Source organism: Mizuhopecten yessoensis, unplaced genomic scaffold (assembly GCF_002113885.1).
Source record: "Mizuhopecten yessoensis strain PY_sf001 unplaced genomic scaffold, ASM211388v2 scaffold11145, whole genome shotgun sequence".
Lineage (NCBI taxonomy): Eukaryota > Metazoa > Mollusca > Bivalvia > Pectinida > Pectinidae > Mizuhopecten > Mizuhopecten yessoensis.
The window spans coordinates 2,230,151-2,248,433 of NW_018408902.1; the positions used below are offsets into that span (position 1 = coordinate 2,230,151).

The 18,283-nt window shown below is 36.4% G+C and overlaps 1 protein-coding gene across 1 annotated transcript; it reads right to left on the reverse strand.

Moving 5' to 3' along the window:
- Window positions 1-909: 909 nt before the first annotated feature.
- LOC110466786 (probable aminopeptidase NPEPL1) lies at window positions 910-17,749 on the reverse strand. Its single transcript, XM_021523543.1, has 13 exons — window positions 17,664-17,749; window positions 15,800-15,956; window positions 14,648-14,833; window positions 14,074-14,331; window positions 11,804-11,885; window positions 10,882-11,024; window positions 10,646-10,723; window positions 10,270-10,370; window positions 8,833-8,887; window positions 8,201-8,282; window positions 6,810-6,973; window positions 6,283-6,393; window positions 910-3,357 (listed from the first exon to the last, which is right to left on the reverse strand). Exons 2-13 carry the CDS (start codon window positions 15,944-15,946, stop codon window positions 3,190-3,192), a joined length of 1,575 nt encoding a protein of 524 aa, XP_021379218.1. The 5' UTR covers window positions 15,947-15,956; window positions 17,664-17,749; the 3' UTR covers window positions 910-3,189.
- Between the last annotated feature and the right edge of the window lie 534 nt (window positions 17,750-18,283).

Below are 18,283 nucleotides of genomic sequence, written 5' to 3' on the forward strand. Positions count from 1 at the left end.
AGAACTTGACTTTAAGTTTGAAATAGGTTTTCAAAATGGCGGCCGTGGCGGCCATATTGGATTTCTGATCGACCCGAAAAATAACAACACTTTGTCAGGACCATGAGGCGATCATTCCTACCAACTTTCAGTTCAATCGGCCCAGCAGAACTTGACTTTAAGTTTGAAATGTAAAATGTTAACGGACGACGGACGACGGACGACGACGGACGAAAACGGATAGCAATAGGTCACTTGAGCTAAAGCTCAGGTGACCTAAAAATGCAAAGAAAAACATGATTTTTAACCCAAAATTTGACCCATGCAAGTAGTATTTTTTTTTCTTAAAACCTGTCTTAAATTGAATATCACCTACTCGGTAACAGAAATACTCACGTTTTAGCATAGGTCGTTCAACTGGATTTTTCACAATATTAACACATGTGCTGAGTACAAAAATAGACTACATGAAAAGCTAACTTTTGTTGTGTAGACACAGATTTGCAAATGGCCAAAAAAGTAGTCTCAAACCAAATTCGATTTTTTTTTTTAAATGTGAACCCCACATAGTCAACTTCATCAAGTATGTGGCAATTTTAGTGCTGATTTTCTTTTGCTTTTGATACATGTAATATTACATGGGTTATTCATTGTACAAAAATATCACCCATGGTCACCGTACGCTACTATACACTGCTACCATTGCCTCTGGACGCAGCTTCAAAAGAACCAGACATCATTCGAGGAAAGGAAAGATAGATGCAGACCTTAAAAGTCTTTGCCAAGGTGTGGCGGAAAACAACAAATCACTGTGTCCCTTCCTATTTCATAAATGAACAACTTTGGTGCATAGGTCCAACCTTTTGGATTGCGATAAACAAAAGCGGCCCCGATATACTGCTTAAATTGCATTAACAACAAAAACTTTGGTCATTCAGTGGTTATAATTTATTTTTAGATCATTTTTATCCCATTCTCTTTCAATTTGATGTATGTGCATTGACCAAATCAACATTGCTCTTCATGTATTAAAACAGGTTACATACTTTTTCAGATTAAGGTAGACTGTACATGTCCCATCGGTCTTTGTTGCATCTCCAACATAGAAAGGAGTTTGATTATTTTTGGAGTTGCTTAATTTGTGTATTATAATATCCTTACAAAACCATTCTGGCTTCCAAATAAGTTTTCATTCTGTAATTTTCTTTGTATGAATAATGAGGAAATAACATAAATTTAACAGTACAATAGCATTTTAAGGCCTGTATACAGGCGAAATATGTTGGAACACTCTATCTTAAGTTACTGTTGTCTACAATTGTGACCATATTTGCAATACAATCTGACATTGTGAAGATTGAAAATAATTTACAAACAAAATGCTCATTCTTGGTAACGTTGGTATGCTTACCATAATTGATGGTAAGTGTACCAAGCTTAACTAAGAACTGTAAATGAAAATTTGAGGAAAAATTTACTAAGTAAGGATTACTGGAGACAATAGCTAATTACCATAAGGCTGACACACAATATAACCCTAGCAATGCTAAGGTGTACAATGTTCAATATATAATGGGCATTTAGTTTTCAAAATATAAGCAGTCTCCAATATGTAAGACACAGCCTTTGTATTAGGTCCATCAGACTCATACAGTTATATTAAATAAAATTCTATGTATGTCTAACACACATGAATGAAGAAATGAGGAAATGAGGAAAAAAGAACATAATTTTAAACATGTTTCACAAAGCATTCTTCACACACCTGTCCTGATTCGAGGAGTGCACTTATTACACGACCTCCCTGTTACAACACAAACAACCTAACTTGTCTGCTTAGCTATCTTACTGTTGAGGGGGGTTTTAGCTGGATAAATTATACAGATAGTTCAGTTATATTGGTAAAGTGAAGTCTTGGTGTTCCCTAATTTTTTTTTTACATATATATATATATACAATGTTTAATGTTTAATGTTTACAATGCTAATGCGCACAGTCATTACTAATGTGTGCAATCAAGCTGAAGCGTGAGCTTCAAACAACCAACTCTCCCAAGAATTTCGGTTTGATCCCCAGCGGTGGCGGAAAAATAGAGTGATGTCTGATAAGTTTAGTTGTTATCCCTCCGATGGCACGGTGGTTTTCCCCGTGTGTTTTCCTCCATCACCAAAACAACATTTGTTCCATTAGCAATAAAAGTTCTCCAAAGCTTAGGTTTATTGTTGACACTGTACACGACGTTAATAAAGATTATTTATTTAGTTATTCATAATTTACATAGAGTTATCAAATTTCAACTGGTGTTCAAAAATAATAAAATATTGTTATAAATAAACCAAACAATATATTTTAATATTTTAGTATTCTATGAAAACCTGATCTTGGAAAATCTAGAAGTTCAACTTGCTGATATGTAGACACTGATTCTGATATAGTCATAACTTTGCTGCAATATCAATTATGGTCATGCAAAAGAATCATCACACAATATATGTAGCCCTCTAGGACTCCTTTTCATACACACAACACAGTAATGGCACATGTCATTTCAATTCAAAACTTTATAAATACCACATTATAATTACCAAACAACAAATATTGCAGCTATATTTAGCACTTATTGACAAGAAAAATTCTTTAGCTTTGTAAACTTATGGGACAAATGGTAATTTTTCATATACAGATACCAGTTTGATATAAAAAATATAAGAAAACCAACAATATAAATATCTGCAAAAAACGTGGTCTTCCATTTGAATTGCCCACTTCAGTAAAATATCAAAAAATCAGTATGTTAATGTTTTCCTAGTTAAAACAAATCAAAATATATGATCTGGGCAAACCTACAAATACTATTTTTCTTTATAACATTCAATTTTAATATTTGTTATTACTTTTCAATTACTGAGCTTTCAACAACCTTATCCTATTTTCAACCTTTTTATCTTGTTCTGTTCCAGAAAAATAGTTGACAGTACTGCTACTACACATCATGTTCAAAGAGACACATCTCACAATAAATAGCATCCAACCTTAATGTCAAGTCAAGATCACTCTGAAACTTTTTATTGAGCTAGGGTGGATTTAAAATGAAATATGAAAATAACCTGAAGATGGCCTCTAACAAGATATGGATAGAACTTGAAAAAGTAGACAGTTTACTGAAGAGAGGGCATCCTAAGGTATTTTCATCCTGTGACGACCGTTGTTCTAGCCGAGACGCATCTTCTTGTTGTTGTCCGAACAGTCAATTGGGTCAGTGTCCATTGCCTCCGTCAGTGTTATAGACGGTGCCATCTGTTGCAGCAAGGAACTATGGGATAGCTGACCAAACAAAGTGGTCAGTAAGGCAACACCATATCCTGTCGCTCTCTCACCCTTGAAGGAAATGATGAAAACAGTTTATATAAATGCTACCTCTTTTATTAAAAACAAGAGGCCCAAGGGCCTTAGCGGTCACCTGAGTTATATTACAGGTACTGATAGCTCTATTTCATTGTTGAGATGTACAAAATGTGGAAAAATGTGAACAAAGTGAAATACAATACTTGTCATGTCACCAATGGATAAGAACTTTAAAAACTATTCAACTAAATTATTTTGATATTGAGAATTATACCCTCTCCCCAAGGGAAAGCAGATGACCTGGGAGGTAGTAAAATTGATAATTTAGGTAATGGTAATTTAAGTAAGGACCTTTCCATCAATGAACAGTAAAACATCTGAGTCTGATGAAGAATGACTTTTAACTTTTAACCATAATCCCCAGATGGGGCAGGATCTTATTTTCTCATACCATCTAATTGCCATCTGGCATCATAATCATTCCAACCAAGTTTGAATAATTTCCTGCTGAAAATGGACAAAATATACCCAAAAGTGTTATTTCCTTCTATAAACTAGAGTCAACTTTACCCCCTCCCCAAAACAGAACGGATGGCCCGGGATAATAAAATTGTAAAAAATAGATAAAGCCCCTGACAGAATTTTCATCCGTGCACAGAATTTGATTGTACTACATTTGAGTTTGAAGAAGATTTGTTGAAATATTGGTTAATTTTCCCTTTGGTTTCCCACCCTGGTCCCTGGGGTTGAGGCATGTATCCCAATTTTACAATTTGATACCATCTTCCTCCAAGGATGATTCTCACCAAGTAAGATTAATGTCCTACTGAAAATTGCCAAGTATACCTGAAAGTGTTATTTCCCTATATAAACTATAGTAAATGACCCCCTTCCCAAAGGAGAATGGTTGGCCCTGGGGTACTAAAATTTACAATTTAAACAAAGCCCTTGATGATCTTTTCATACATGCAGAGAAATTGACTGTGGAACCTCTGAGTCTTGAGAAGAAGATTTTTGAAATATTGTTAACTTTCCCTTTGGGGCCCCGCCCTGGCTCCTGGGGTTGAGGCATGTATCCCAATTTTACAATTTGATACCATCTTCCTCCAACGATGATTCTCACCAAGTAGGATTAATTTCCTACAGAAAATTGCCAAAATATAAACAATAGTAAAAAAATTTACCCCCTACCCAAAGGATAATGGATGGCCCGGGGGTACTGAAATTTACAATTTCATCAAAGCACCTGATAATCTTTTCATACATGCAGAGAAATTGAGGACTGTAGTATCTCCGAGTCTGGAGAAGAAGAATTTTGAAATTTTGGTTAATTTTTCCTTTGGGGCCCCGCCCTGACCCCTGGGGTTGGGGCAGGAATGCTAATTTTACAATATGATACCATCTTCCTCCAAGGATTATTCTCACCAAGTAAGAAAAAAATCCTACAAAAAATGAACAAAATACATGTATACCCAAAAGTTTTATTTCCCTATATAAACTATGGCAAACTTACCGCTCTCCAAGGGAGAACGGATGGCCCTGGGGTACTGAAATTTACAATTTAAATAAAGCCCTTGATGATCTTTCCTTCCATACAGAGAAATTGACTGTAGTACCTCCAAGTCTGGAGAAGAAGATTTATTGAAATATTGATTCATTTTCCCTTTGGGGCCCCGCCCTGGCCCCTTGGGTTGAGGTAGGTATCCCAATTTTATACTTTTTGTAGCCTCATATACCAAGGATATTCTGACCAAGTTTGCAAAAATCCTATTGGTTCTTGAGAAGAAGTCGAAAAATGTAAAAAGTGTACGCACGACGAAAAGCGATCAGAATAGGTCACTTGAGCATAGCTTAGGTGACCTAAAATCAAATAGAAAGAGGTCAATATTAACTTGTTTCCAATGTTCAGCATAGCATATATGAAAAAGCTGAACTGACAATTTTAACCCTATTTGCTTGTTCATAAGAAAATTCCATGCAGAAACGATACAATGAACTTACCATTACATCTGGTCCATAGAGAAAGACTCCATTTTTCATTTACATAGGGACAATTCTACTGTTAAAGGTGAGGTTTGTTTTGAAAACAAACATGAATTGAAAACTTATTTTGCTAGTTTTTGAAAACGTCTGTTTCCTTCCTTAGGCAAAGAGTGTATAATCTTGATATATTCTACTGTTGTTCACATTACATGATTTGTATACCACATTTATTTTGTTTGCCCAGGAATGCTTCTTATCAAATTTGTTTAAATCTGGGATTCCTTCACCTGTAGTTAGTGAACAATATCTTATATACTTTCTTCCATATCACTAATTGGGTTTCAATCTGCCTACTCTGCCCCAAAGGAATGCAACTCCCTTCATTTATACAACAATGAACACCTTAGTCAGGAATGCTTCATGCTAAATTTCGTTAAAATCCCTTCACAAGTACATATGAAGTAGTCCGTTACATATTTACCCACTGTTTTCCATATTGGGCCTCATAGAGCTGCCTAACCCCCCCAAGGATCACACTCTTCGTTTAAACAACACTGAAATCCCATGGCCCAAAAGCATTTTATACCAAATTGGGTTAAAATCCCATAACCAATACATAAGTAGTCTTTTAACACTTTATTTTTCCTTATGGGTCAAGTGAGTAAAAGTTTAATCTCAGGGTTTTAGCATTCGAGTTACATCTCTTCATATGGTAGATATTTGTTGTGATTAAATTTTAACTAAAAAGTAATCGCCCCTTATTGGTCTTATCTTGGAATGGTACAAAATTGCCGAAGCAAAAATCCCAACCCTCCCACCCGTTTGCTTGTGTCATCTTTTTCCTGCTGTGCCTTTTTCTTGTATATTTGCAGTTCATCCCGTGGAAATCGTCAAGGCTTCACCACAAAGCCCAAGAAATTGTGGAGTTTCTTACTTGGACAACAGATTGCTTACCCTTCCAAATCTAATACTTACACTGTAAACAGGGTAGGCCATGTCTATGTGAAGCCAAGTGCCGGGATAGTCGAATCCCAGGTGTGAGGCAATGAATAGGCCGGCACAGGATACTTGTGCATTACCCCTGTCCTGAAACATAATGTATGTACACTAATATTACTTTATACCTACATAACATACATCTATAGACCAATACCTACCTTGAACTGGGGGAATGTATCACATATTCTCTGACAGTTAACTTCTCCCTTCTTCCTTTTATTTTTATTTTCATGAAAAAAACTTCATAACTGATTTGTTGTACAAATTTACCAGAATTAAATTTATTGTTTCATAACTTTTTAACCTGTTACATAATATGGACACAGAGGCAAATAATTAAATGTGTCCATCATCTGTCCTATTAAATCCTATTAAAATCCTTTTAAAATGAAATTGTATTTTGCTTAAAAAAAATTGACTGTTGAATTTTTTATTTTTTTTTATTTATCTGATATTCTTTACTGATCTTCATCATTTATCTTTATAGTACACGTAATACCTACTGCAACAGAATTCTTCATATCGGCCATAGCACTGGCAAACTCGCTGTAGTGGAGCTCTGGGGAGTAAGGCATGGGATGGACGAGGTCACCACTGGCCTTTCCTGCTCTCACACTAGCCAGCTCAATGTCCTCATTATTGGTGACCACGGAGGCATGGTACTTCCCTGGTAATACAATGAACTCTACTTAATCCATGTGTATAAAACCATCTGTTATATGTTTCCTAATATTAATCCCACATTATCTGATAGATTTTTTTGTCATAATTGTGAGAGTTGCCAACCTCTTAAGAGCCCAGTGTGGGAGATCTACCTCCACGTCCCGTCTTTCCAATGACATTATGTACGAGCCTTTGATGGCGTAGTGGCATTCTGGTGTTAATATTAGATTTACCTATGTCATACTTGCCAATTTTTAAATTTCAATGGGGGAGATTCTGCATGCTCAAAAATAAAACATAAATACTGTGAGTGTATGCGACCCCTAGAACCGAAATCACCCTTTAAAATGACATATTTTGAGTTGTTCTTTCAGATGACATCATTACATCTTAGAATATGGGAACAGTTTAGCAAGTTCACTTAATAATGAAAAGAGGCCCAAGGGCCTTAGCGGTCACCTGAGTTATATTATAGGTACCAGTAGCTCAATTTCATTGTTGAGATGTACAAAATGTGGAAACATGTAAACAAATTGAAATACACTACTTGTCATGTCACCAAAAGGATAAGAACTTTAAAAACTATTCAAATAAATCATTTTGCTAATGAGAATTATACCCTCTCCCCAAGGGAGAGCAGATGATCTGGGGGATAATAAAATTTATAATTTAGGTAATGGTAATTTAGGTAAGGACCTTTCTATCCATGAACAGTAAAACATCTGAGTCTGATGAAGAAGATCTTTTACTTTTAACCATAATCCCCATTTGGGCCCCACCCCTCAAGCCCCTGGGGATGGGGCAGGATCTTATTTTCTCATACCATCTAATTGCCATCTAGCATCATAATTATTCCAACCAAGTTTGAATAATTTCCTGTTGAAAATGGACAAACAATACGCAAAAGTATTATTTCCCTATATTAACTAAAGTCAACTTTACCCCCTCCCCAAAGGAGAATGATTGGCCCGTGGGTAATAAATTGAAAAATAGATAAAGACACCGACAGAATTTTCATCCATGCACAGAATTTGATTGTACTACATCTAAAAATGTTATTGATTCTACATGTATTCATACTTTGTCAAGTTTGATGAAAATCATTTTGAACAAAAGGACATGCATTTTTCATTTTTAAGGATAGCAATTTTTCGGTTCAATTTGAATCATTTACAAACGAAATAAACATATCCAAAGTGGTAGCCAAAGCTACCAATAAATTATGAAATACCTGTAGCTATCCCCTGAGCACCAGTCAATGTCGCCATATCTACAACCACGTCAGCCTTCAGATCTTTTCTTGCATAAGCAACCTGTCAAAGAGGAACATACTTATTTATTTCTTAATTTCTTACAAAGAACTTGTATTATGTCAACATAAATGTATCTAAACTGTACAACAGATGAAAGAACATCATGGTACATGATTTTAATTATAATCATTTACTCAATAACTTCTTTGTAAAAATTGAATGGTTCAATTCTGTAAAAAGATTAAACTTTTGAACAATCTTCATATTAAGGTTTACATTTCCGTGGTTATAGGGCCTTTGCAACCAGCCAATATCTTCCTCAACTCCCTGGGGAGCATACAACCGGTGCTGCCATTTCGGCGCTCACAGCTAGCATTCTGCAATTCTAGCACTGCCCAGTCACGTACTCATTTACAGCTGAGTAGACTGGAACAAGCAGAGTAAAGTATCTTGTCCAAAGATACAACACAGTGCTGTGATGCGACTCTAATCCGCCACCCTTCGGGCACGAGCTCGGCGTCCTACCACCAGACTACCGAGCCTCCAATCAAATGGACCTTCAAACAGAAAAAAATAACTAGGGACTAGTTATTGTTCTAGAAACACTCACTCCATCTCCCAAGACAAGACGTCCTTCTGCATCAGTGTTGTTCATTTCTACTGTTCTACAATATATAAAAAAAATGCTTCTGAAATAGAGTGAGGAATGTCATTGTAATTTTTGAACAGGTTTTTACTATTTAAAACAATATGATAGCAATAATGAATATTCAGATAAAGCATGCTCAGTAATATGATCCAATTTCAGACCAAGACATGACTTGGAAAATAGGACTTTTACAACTTGTACAATGTATACTGTATACCTGGAAAATTTCATCGCAATTGATATTTCACCTTTTTCGCTATCTGCAAGGAGGGTGAATTGGTCATTAGAGTAAATATTAGAAAACAACATATTAAACATAGTAATCAATCGTTAAGGGCGAAATTAACACGACTTAATAAGCATAGGGCAAAAGTTTGACTGGGTGAATGTTTGCCAGTATACAGTAGTTACAAGGTTCTGACATTGTACTCACCAGTCTGAGCACATGATGAATACTTATACCGCATAATATGAATTAACTTACCAGAGTACATTGTGAACCCCTAGTTATGTATATGTGTACTACCCTGAATGAGTACCTGCAGGTGAGGCACTGGTAGTGTGTATGTGTACTAACCTGCCAAGGTACACAGTGAGGCCCTGGTAGTGTTTAGGTGTACTAACCTGCCAGAATACATGGTAAGGCCCTAGCAGTGTATAGGTGTACTAACCTGCCGGAGTACATGGTAAGGCCCTGGCAGTGTATAGGTGTACTAACCTGCCAGAATACATGGTAAGGCCCTAGCAGTGTATAGGTGTACTAACCTGCCTAAATACAAGGTGAGGCCCTGGCAGTGTATAGGTGTACTAACCTGCAGGAGTACATGGTGAGTCCCTGGTAGTGTATAGGTGTACTAACCTGCCTGAATACAAGGTAAGGCCCTAGCAGTGTATAGGTGTACTTACCTGCCTGAATACAAGGTGAGGCCCTGGTAGTGTATAGGTGTACTAACATGCCGGAGTACATGGTGAGGCTCTTGCAGTGTATAGGTGTACTTACCTGTCAGAGTACAAGGTGAGGCCCTGGTAGTTAATAGGTTTCCTTACCTGCCGGAGTACATGGTAAGGCCCTGGCAGTGTATAGGTGTACTTACCTGCCAGAGTACAAGGTGAGGCCCTGGTAGTTAATAGGTTTCCTTACCTGCCGGAGTACATGCTGAGGCCCTGGCAATGTATAGGTGTACTAACCTGCCAGAGTACAAGGTGAGGCCCTGGTAGTTAATAGGTTTCCTTACCTGCCGGAGTACATGCTGAGGCCCTGGCAGTGTATAGGTGTACTAACCTGCCTGAGTACTTTGTGTGGGCCTGGTAGTGTTTATGTGTACTTACCAAGTACCTGTCTGAGTACATGTTGAGGCCCTAGTAATGCATACCTGGTACATGTATGTGTGTACTTACCTGCCAGAATACATGGTGAAAATATCATCTGGTCGGGCTGCATTAGAGGCTACTGCGTTTTCTGCTAGACAGAACACAGCATGTAGGTTCTCACTGAAACCCTATCCTCCGAAGAAAAAAGAAATTATGGTAATCTAGGTAAAACATTTTGTAAGCAAATGTGAAGTCTAAATAACAGAAAGCTTTAGTTAATTAAAGGTTCTTGGAGAAAAATCAGTAAATGTTCATAAAAACTTTTTAAAAAAATCTCATTCACATAGAAATGTGATCCAACCTGGTCGATAGATAGAAAATAAACAAAAGCCGTTTTTTTGTATCAGCCCACAGATTTTCAGTGTGTAAGTTCTTTTTCCTGGAGATCTATACCTGTGCATACCATTTTGACAGCAGCATAGAAAGCTCCCAGGATACCAGCAGCCCCGCCGCAGTCTCGCTTCATCCCACACATACCTGTCTGCAAGTAGTAAGAACACTTTGACTGACACAACTTCTCACTTCAAGCTGACTACATGTATGAAGTTGTAAAAGTGTTAAAATGGCAGGGAATATAAGACAGGAAATCAAAAAATCTGTAATGCAAGTCAGTTACACAGCTCCTCGTACATTCCTCACCTTAGTTTTGATACAGAGGCCACCAGTGTCAAACACAATACCCTTCCCAACCCAGGCAATGCTCTTTGTTGCCCCGGATGGCTGGTGACTGAGGACGGCCAGAGCAGGAGGATTCACTGCTGCCTTTCCCACAGTATATATACCTGGAAGCATAGAAAGAGATCGAAATAATACATGAATTCTAGCAAATTTTCTCATGGAACACATAACGAAGTAACAAGAAGACACTGTCATCAATATCCCCCACTTGCAGTGCAAAAGTCATTAAAACATTAACATGTAAAAAATAAATCAAAATCAGCATCCACAATATGCATTCAGTAGAGCAACCCTAGATACACAATTGATGCAAGTATAATCAACATAGCACTTGTAGTAGGCAAGATATAGATGAGAGCAATTCTTTTTAACCAGGTGCACAGACAAACCCCATTTCTATATCTCCCGCCAACTCGTTGAGCGGGCGATAACAAAACCAGATTTTGTTTGTCTCATAATCTAGATTTATGAACAAAAGACTTGAAGGCAGATTGAGATCAATAGCAAATAATAATATTTATTTCTGAAACATTCTACCTAGGATACAAAAATTTCAGCAAATCAATTCATAAATAGGATTCCTGAATAATAATAAAGGAAACGGAAGTTATGAGGGTACTTTTTAGGTAAGTAATTCAATAATTTGAATTACCCAAGATAATAAAAATATCTATATATTATATGACAAAACATAAAAAAATGTAAAAAATTAGTCAGCAAAAATGTGTCGGAAAGGGTCAGATAAAAATGTTGATAACTGTCACTCTAGCCTCCTTAAATGGAAACCCAAATCCCTTATTAAGATCATCAATCTCCCTTAATACTGGTAATGGTCTCTGAAATATTTGGCATGTACAAATGCATGAGTAATACATATATATACCTCCGAATCCCTGTTTATCTAGATCCTCTCCTCGTATAACCACTGGATGTATACCAAGCTCATCACCTACAATTTGGATCTCCTGAAAAACAATAAAAGTCATCAAATTGAAATTTCTTTTAGAAAAAAAGCTCATATCTAATGGAAAATATTCTACAAACAACCTGAAAAAAAAATCTAATTTTTTATTTTATTATTTGTGATCTTCACCACCAATAATTATCTTTCCCGGAGCCCACTTTATCTTTCCTGGAGCCCACTTTATCTTTCCTGGATTCCACTTTATCTTTCCCGGCACCCACTTTATCTTCCCTAGAGCCCACTTTATCTTTCCTGGAGCCACTTAATCTTTCCTGGAGCCCACTTTACACATGTTAACAATTAGTTCAGCCTTTATATAATTAACTATAAGTGCCACAACAACCATCACCTAATATTGATTATTCACTTTTCTCTTACCTCCCTGTGTGTAAGATAGAGCTGTCCCGGGTAAGAAAAGGGTGTATGGAATTTCTATCTTACACCCCATTTCATGTGACATGATGTCACAATGGCTCAACAATGATGTGACGTCACAAATTTGGAACTCTCCGATGTCGCAATGCGGAAAAGTCGACATGATAAAATTAAAACATTCTACGATATATTTACCGTACACGTTAGAAAGATGTGATTAATTTTTCTGCGCAAACAGCTGTTTGCAAATATGGGATATGCTAAATCTGGCTGGCTGATTCATTTTCGTCTAAAAAACTCAGGGGGAAATTTGATATTTTCAAAATGGTGGCCAATCCAAACGCATTTTCATGGTTTCTGAGCTTATTCTGGTAGTTGGAATGGAGAAAAATACTCTTTCATGCCCAATGGTGTTGGATAGAGAAATTCCAACCTCTGGATTTTCAAATTTGGCAAAACCCTCGGCTTCTATCCTACACCCCTGGGCATGAAAAAGTCTTATAATCTCCAATAGCTAAAAAAGAACAATAACTGCATTTAAAACAAATGTACCATCAGGAAGTGCAGAAATGGTTATATATACACATGATCAACAACAATGGGTGCAAACACAAATGGACAAGGGCTACATTTTATGCCAATGCAATTCATAGCAGGCACATAAAATTTCAGACTCAAAGATCATAAATTACAAATTTCAAACAAAGTGAAAAATATGTATGAACTAACAGTAACGTCAAAGTTTATTCTAAGGTGAGCTTATCTGTAAGGAATCATACTATTGTATGCTACTTTTAAATGGTGAAATTGTGAAATGGCTGGGACTTTTTGTTTTACAAGAAAAGAGGTTTGTTACCAAACTATCTAAAACAATGGGATAACTGGATTATAAGTGGGATGGCTAAGCAGTGGGACAGCCAAATCAGTGGTAATAATAATAATAATGATAATAATAATTTGAGGTTCTTATATACCGCTTTATCACTACCTAGTTGGTAGGTCGTCTCAAAGCGGTTCACAAATTATTATCTGTGGTTATAGAGCTAGTGGTGGCAGAGTACTGTGACAACCAGATTAGTGTAAACTGAGTTGTAGGACAATCAGATATGTGTTGATGAATATTGGGACAACCAGATTAGTGTAAACTGAGTTGTAGGATAATCAGATATGTGTTGATGAGTAGTGGGGCAACCAGATTAGTGTAAACTGAATTGTAGGACAATCAGATATGTGTTGATGAATAGTGGGACAACCAGATTAGTGCAAACTGAGTTGTAGGACAATCAGATATGTGTTGATAAATAGTGGGACAACTAGATTAGTGTAAACTGAGTTGTAGGACAATCAGATATGTGTTGATGAGTAGTGTGACAACCAGATATGTGTTGATGAGTACTGTGACAACCAGATTAGTGTAAACTGAGTTGTTGGACAATCAGATATGTGTTGATGAGTAGTGGGACAACCAGATTAGTGTAAACTGAATTGTAGGACAATTAGATATGTGTTGATGAGAAGTGTGACAACCAGATTAGTGTAAACTGAGTTGTAGGACAATCAGATATGTGTTGATGAGAAGTTTGACAACCAGATTAGTGTAAACTGAGTTGTAGGACAATCAGATATGTGTTGATGAGAACTGTGACAATCAGATTAGTGTAAACTGAGTTGTAGGACAATCAGATATGTGTTGATGAGTACTGTGACAACCAGATTAATGTAAACTGAGTTGTAGGACAATCAGATATGTGTTGATGAAAATTGTGACAACCAGATTAGTGGTTGCGGAATTAACAATGCTCATTTCTACTTACTTTAAGAAACTCATCAGTGTGCATTTCTGAGCATGGAATGTCTACGATCTTTGCTGCAAGCCGAACTCCCTTGGCTTCTGCTGAGAGACAGGAAAGGTCTTCATCAGTCAATCGTGTCCCACTTTCATCACCGACAAGGAGGAATTCAACTGTTACAGTACGATTTTCTGTCGAGGCATTGGATTTACCATTGAACAATGGCAGTATGCGAGCCACTGCACAGCCAGATGCCAATACATCACTTCTTTCACACACAATCTATTGGAGAAGATTCAAAAACAAATTCAGCTGTTTTAAAGGAATTCATCATTTTTTTTAACTTTCCTTACTAAATTATTCATACTCCTAAGAAATCAATCTAGATTCAACATTTATATTTTATTTTTGTTCAAAAAAATTGTTTTGAAATATTTATTTCAACTAAAAAGTTGTTGTTTCAACTAGTAATCAGACTTTCATGATTAGGTTTTAGGAGTTCATATCTCGGAAACGATTTTTTTCACAACAAACAAATCAAATCTGGTTATGAAACAATCAGTTTCATTTTAATTGAAATTTAATTTGAAATACCTACCACAACATATTCACTGGTGCCATTGCCAATAAAGCTCTTTACAACCTTGGAGAGGGCGTGTGCCCGTGAGGGTGTGTTGTGACGACTACACTTAGTAGGGAGAGCTGACACGGCAGCGTTGTTCAACCATAACGGACAAGAATCTGTTGGTGAGGGATGGAGACCAGAAACTGCCTTCTCGAAAGTCTGAAAAAAAGTACAAGGAATAAATACGAATTATACGAACATATGAAGCAATAGTTGTGTTTCCAAGGCCAGGAAGAGTCAATTGTCTCATGAACATGACATTTATAAAAATAATATTTTTCCTATAATGAACTCATCCCAAGGGGTATACATGTATACAATCTGATTAAAATCATCTGTTACATGGCTCCGCCTGAACATCTGAATGTGCCGCGGTCAGGGTCACGTTCAAGTGACCTTTAGATGAACCAATCAGAGGCGCGCTGGCAAAAGTTTGCCAGCGAATCGGAATATCATGGTTGATTAATAAATAGCGAGGAGTATCGAACAGATTAGTTTCCAAAACGAATATGGCGGCGGGAACTGACGTTTCTACAACGCCAAGGAAAACATACCCATTGGGTAATAATTGTGTAGGCAACACCACCATACAGTCTTTCTTCTCTAATAAAGCTTCGATTTTTATTCTGTTCGGGTTTCAGACGATCCCAAATAACTTCAGAACTTTCGCATCATTTTCATCAATGTCCGACATATTTGTTACATCTCCGAGCGCCCTTTTGAAAGAGGGTCTCTGATTGGTCAAAATTTAATGAGTATTTATAAATATAAAGGTCACCTGAACGTGACCCTGACCGCGGCACACTCAGATGTTCAGGCGTAGTACGAAGTTAACGAAGCCATGTAACATGTGATTTTAATCAGATTGACATGTATATGTTTTATGTGTGGTTTACTGTACAATTATGTTTGTAAAATAATTCAGGGTATGAAAAAGAAATCATAAAATAAAACCTGTTTATGTAATTGAAATTAAAATTTTGAGAGAAATGAACCGAATTCTGAAAGGTCAAACACAAGTAATAAAAATAACTAAGCATAATTTCAAAAAAATTGTCTCACTAAGGGACAACAGATGTGAGTTATTTATATTGAATTACGTGATGCAACCTGCTTACTACATACCTCTGCATCCACCCGAGGTTCCAGTTTTAACTTCACATCGTTAAAAGAAATCCTTGTCAGATTCTTCACTTGGCCCACTATGAGTACAGGTGAATTCTCAGGATTTGTCTTGGACAAAGTCCCGGAAAATATAATCTCAGTCGACATTCTAGCTGGCCTACAATCAAAACGATACAAATATTTAGTCATATTATAAATCACATCATTGGTAGTTGTTCTTTTTATATATATAGAGAGAGAGCAAATTAAAGAACTGAGAAAATATATGAAAAAAAATTCAACTTATGAGACAATATTATATGTCAGGATTTAAATCAATGCAAACAGGATTCAAACAAGACTATAACACTAAATCTACCATTACACATGCCAAATTTGTGATAATGGTCATGCAGAAATTAATTGTTTAATCACATTAGAAATGTCTTATATATTGTAATTTATGTAATATCTAGATTACCTAAAAGGACAGACAATTAAACAAGATTTCCAACTGCTATAACATGCTATTTATTTCACATCTGTGACCTTCAAAAAAAGTCAAGTTAAAATTTATTTAAATAGGCTAAATATCATAGCTTTACACATTATAGGTCTCTGGTGGAAGCTATTTACTCCACAACTTATGAATCTTTGGTTGGATTTTTAACTAGTCTGATATTGGATGGTCATATATACATTTCGATCCTACACTTAAATGAATCTCGTATCAAAATGGATCCCTGCGACCTTGAAAGTAGATTAAAGTCATTCATTTGAACAAACTTGATAGCCTTAGCTTTCATCCTAGCATGCTACTGACCAAATATCATCAACCTATATGCCTTTTTGTCGGAAGAAGCTGTTTTTAAAAAAAATGTTTTTATAAATTTGACTCGTGTGACCTTAATGTGGGTCATGCATCATGCATCATCAGGTCATCATTCATTTGTACAAACTGCATTACACTTATCCTAACATTCTTCTTGCAATTGTAGGCCTCTTTGTTATTCAGAAGAAAAGATTTAAAGGAAAAAAAACTGATGCCGGATTGATGGACGTATACTAGATGCACACCATTATAAGCATAAGGAAACTTTGAGATAGATGGTGACACTTCAACTTCAACAGGATACTCTAAAACGTTCAATATAATGAACATTATTTAGTGAGCTAAAAAGATATTTTTTCTATATGTACGAGAGTAAAATATTGTGGACTTCATTGTTTGAGCCAAATTTCTTAAATATTGTTCAGAGACACAATCAGCAGTGTTTCTTTTCACTACAGAAAAAGCTTAAGATCAACAAACTTGCAGTAAAAATTACATGCAGCAAATTGTTTTATAGCAGAATTAATTACTGAAACTGGACCTCCTACAATACAAACCCAATGTCAATAAAATCATGTTGGCTTCATGCATGCATTCTACAGAAAGTAGCGGTTCATCTATAACCCATATGATGGGTGGCAAGTTTAATAGATCTAAATCTAACTATCACTTTATGATTAAGCACTTTTGGAAATACAGGGGCCTATTCATTTGTGAGGCCAAACTGGTTTGTCCACTTTTACAAGTTGCATCCTTTTAGGGATAAAGCCTGATCGACATGCAAATGTTAATGAAGGCCTTAAAATTATAAATTGTAAAGTAACATCAGATTACAAGGTTCGGCTTTTTCATAGTTGAACAAATCTGATGTGACTTGTTAAACAGTCGGAACGCGAAAAATGAAAGCGATCCACTATCATCTTTTCGAGCATTGAATGACTGCACAGCCATTCTAGTGACAACCCGTAAAAGAAGAAGCATCTTTATCGCATTTTCAAATGAAAATCATCTTGACGAGTAACAAATGACAAAATGTGTCTTATTTATGCTTACGTCAGAGCTGGCCTTTGAACGGTTACAAAGTTCACTTTGCAACCTGTCACAGTCGGAATGATTCGAGAGGAAGTTGAAAAACTATGCTAAACGTATGAAATCCGGAAAAATGTATTCGTTCGCGAATCCGGTTTCAACGGTTGAACCTGTACAGAAAACGACAGGCACATATGTTCGGCGGGTTCCAGACGTACCTGACCGAAACTAAAATGCTGACTATTGCTAGGCTAGTTTGCGTTATTTCTTTCTATGTAGATACAGTACGTTATGTAAGTCAGTGGACGCGTGAAAGAAGGGCATACATTGTTTTAGCTCTGCTTATAGAACGGTCCAAGTGCGTTCGTTTATCGTGGAATGATATTTCTACGCCACCTGTAACGTTACCGTTTCAACCGGGATACGCGGATAGATTTCTACATTTACATTCAAAAGCATACCCATTTATTCGGTGCAGTCTTAAAAGTAATATATATATATATATAACTTGTCCACACTGTTGGAATGACTTCTTTGCTCCATATATATATATATGTGGAACTTGAGCTCTTTTAGTAGAAAATTACAGCAAGGGAAAAAACCCACCAGATACATGTATTTGAATAAGGTTAGGATAGTAGATA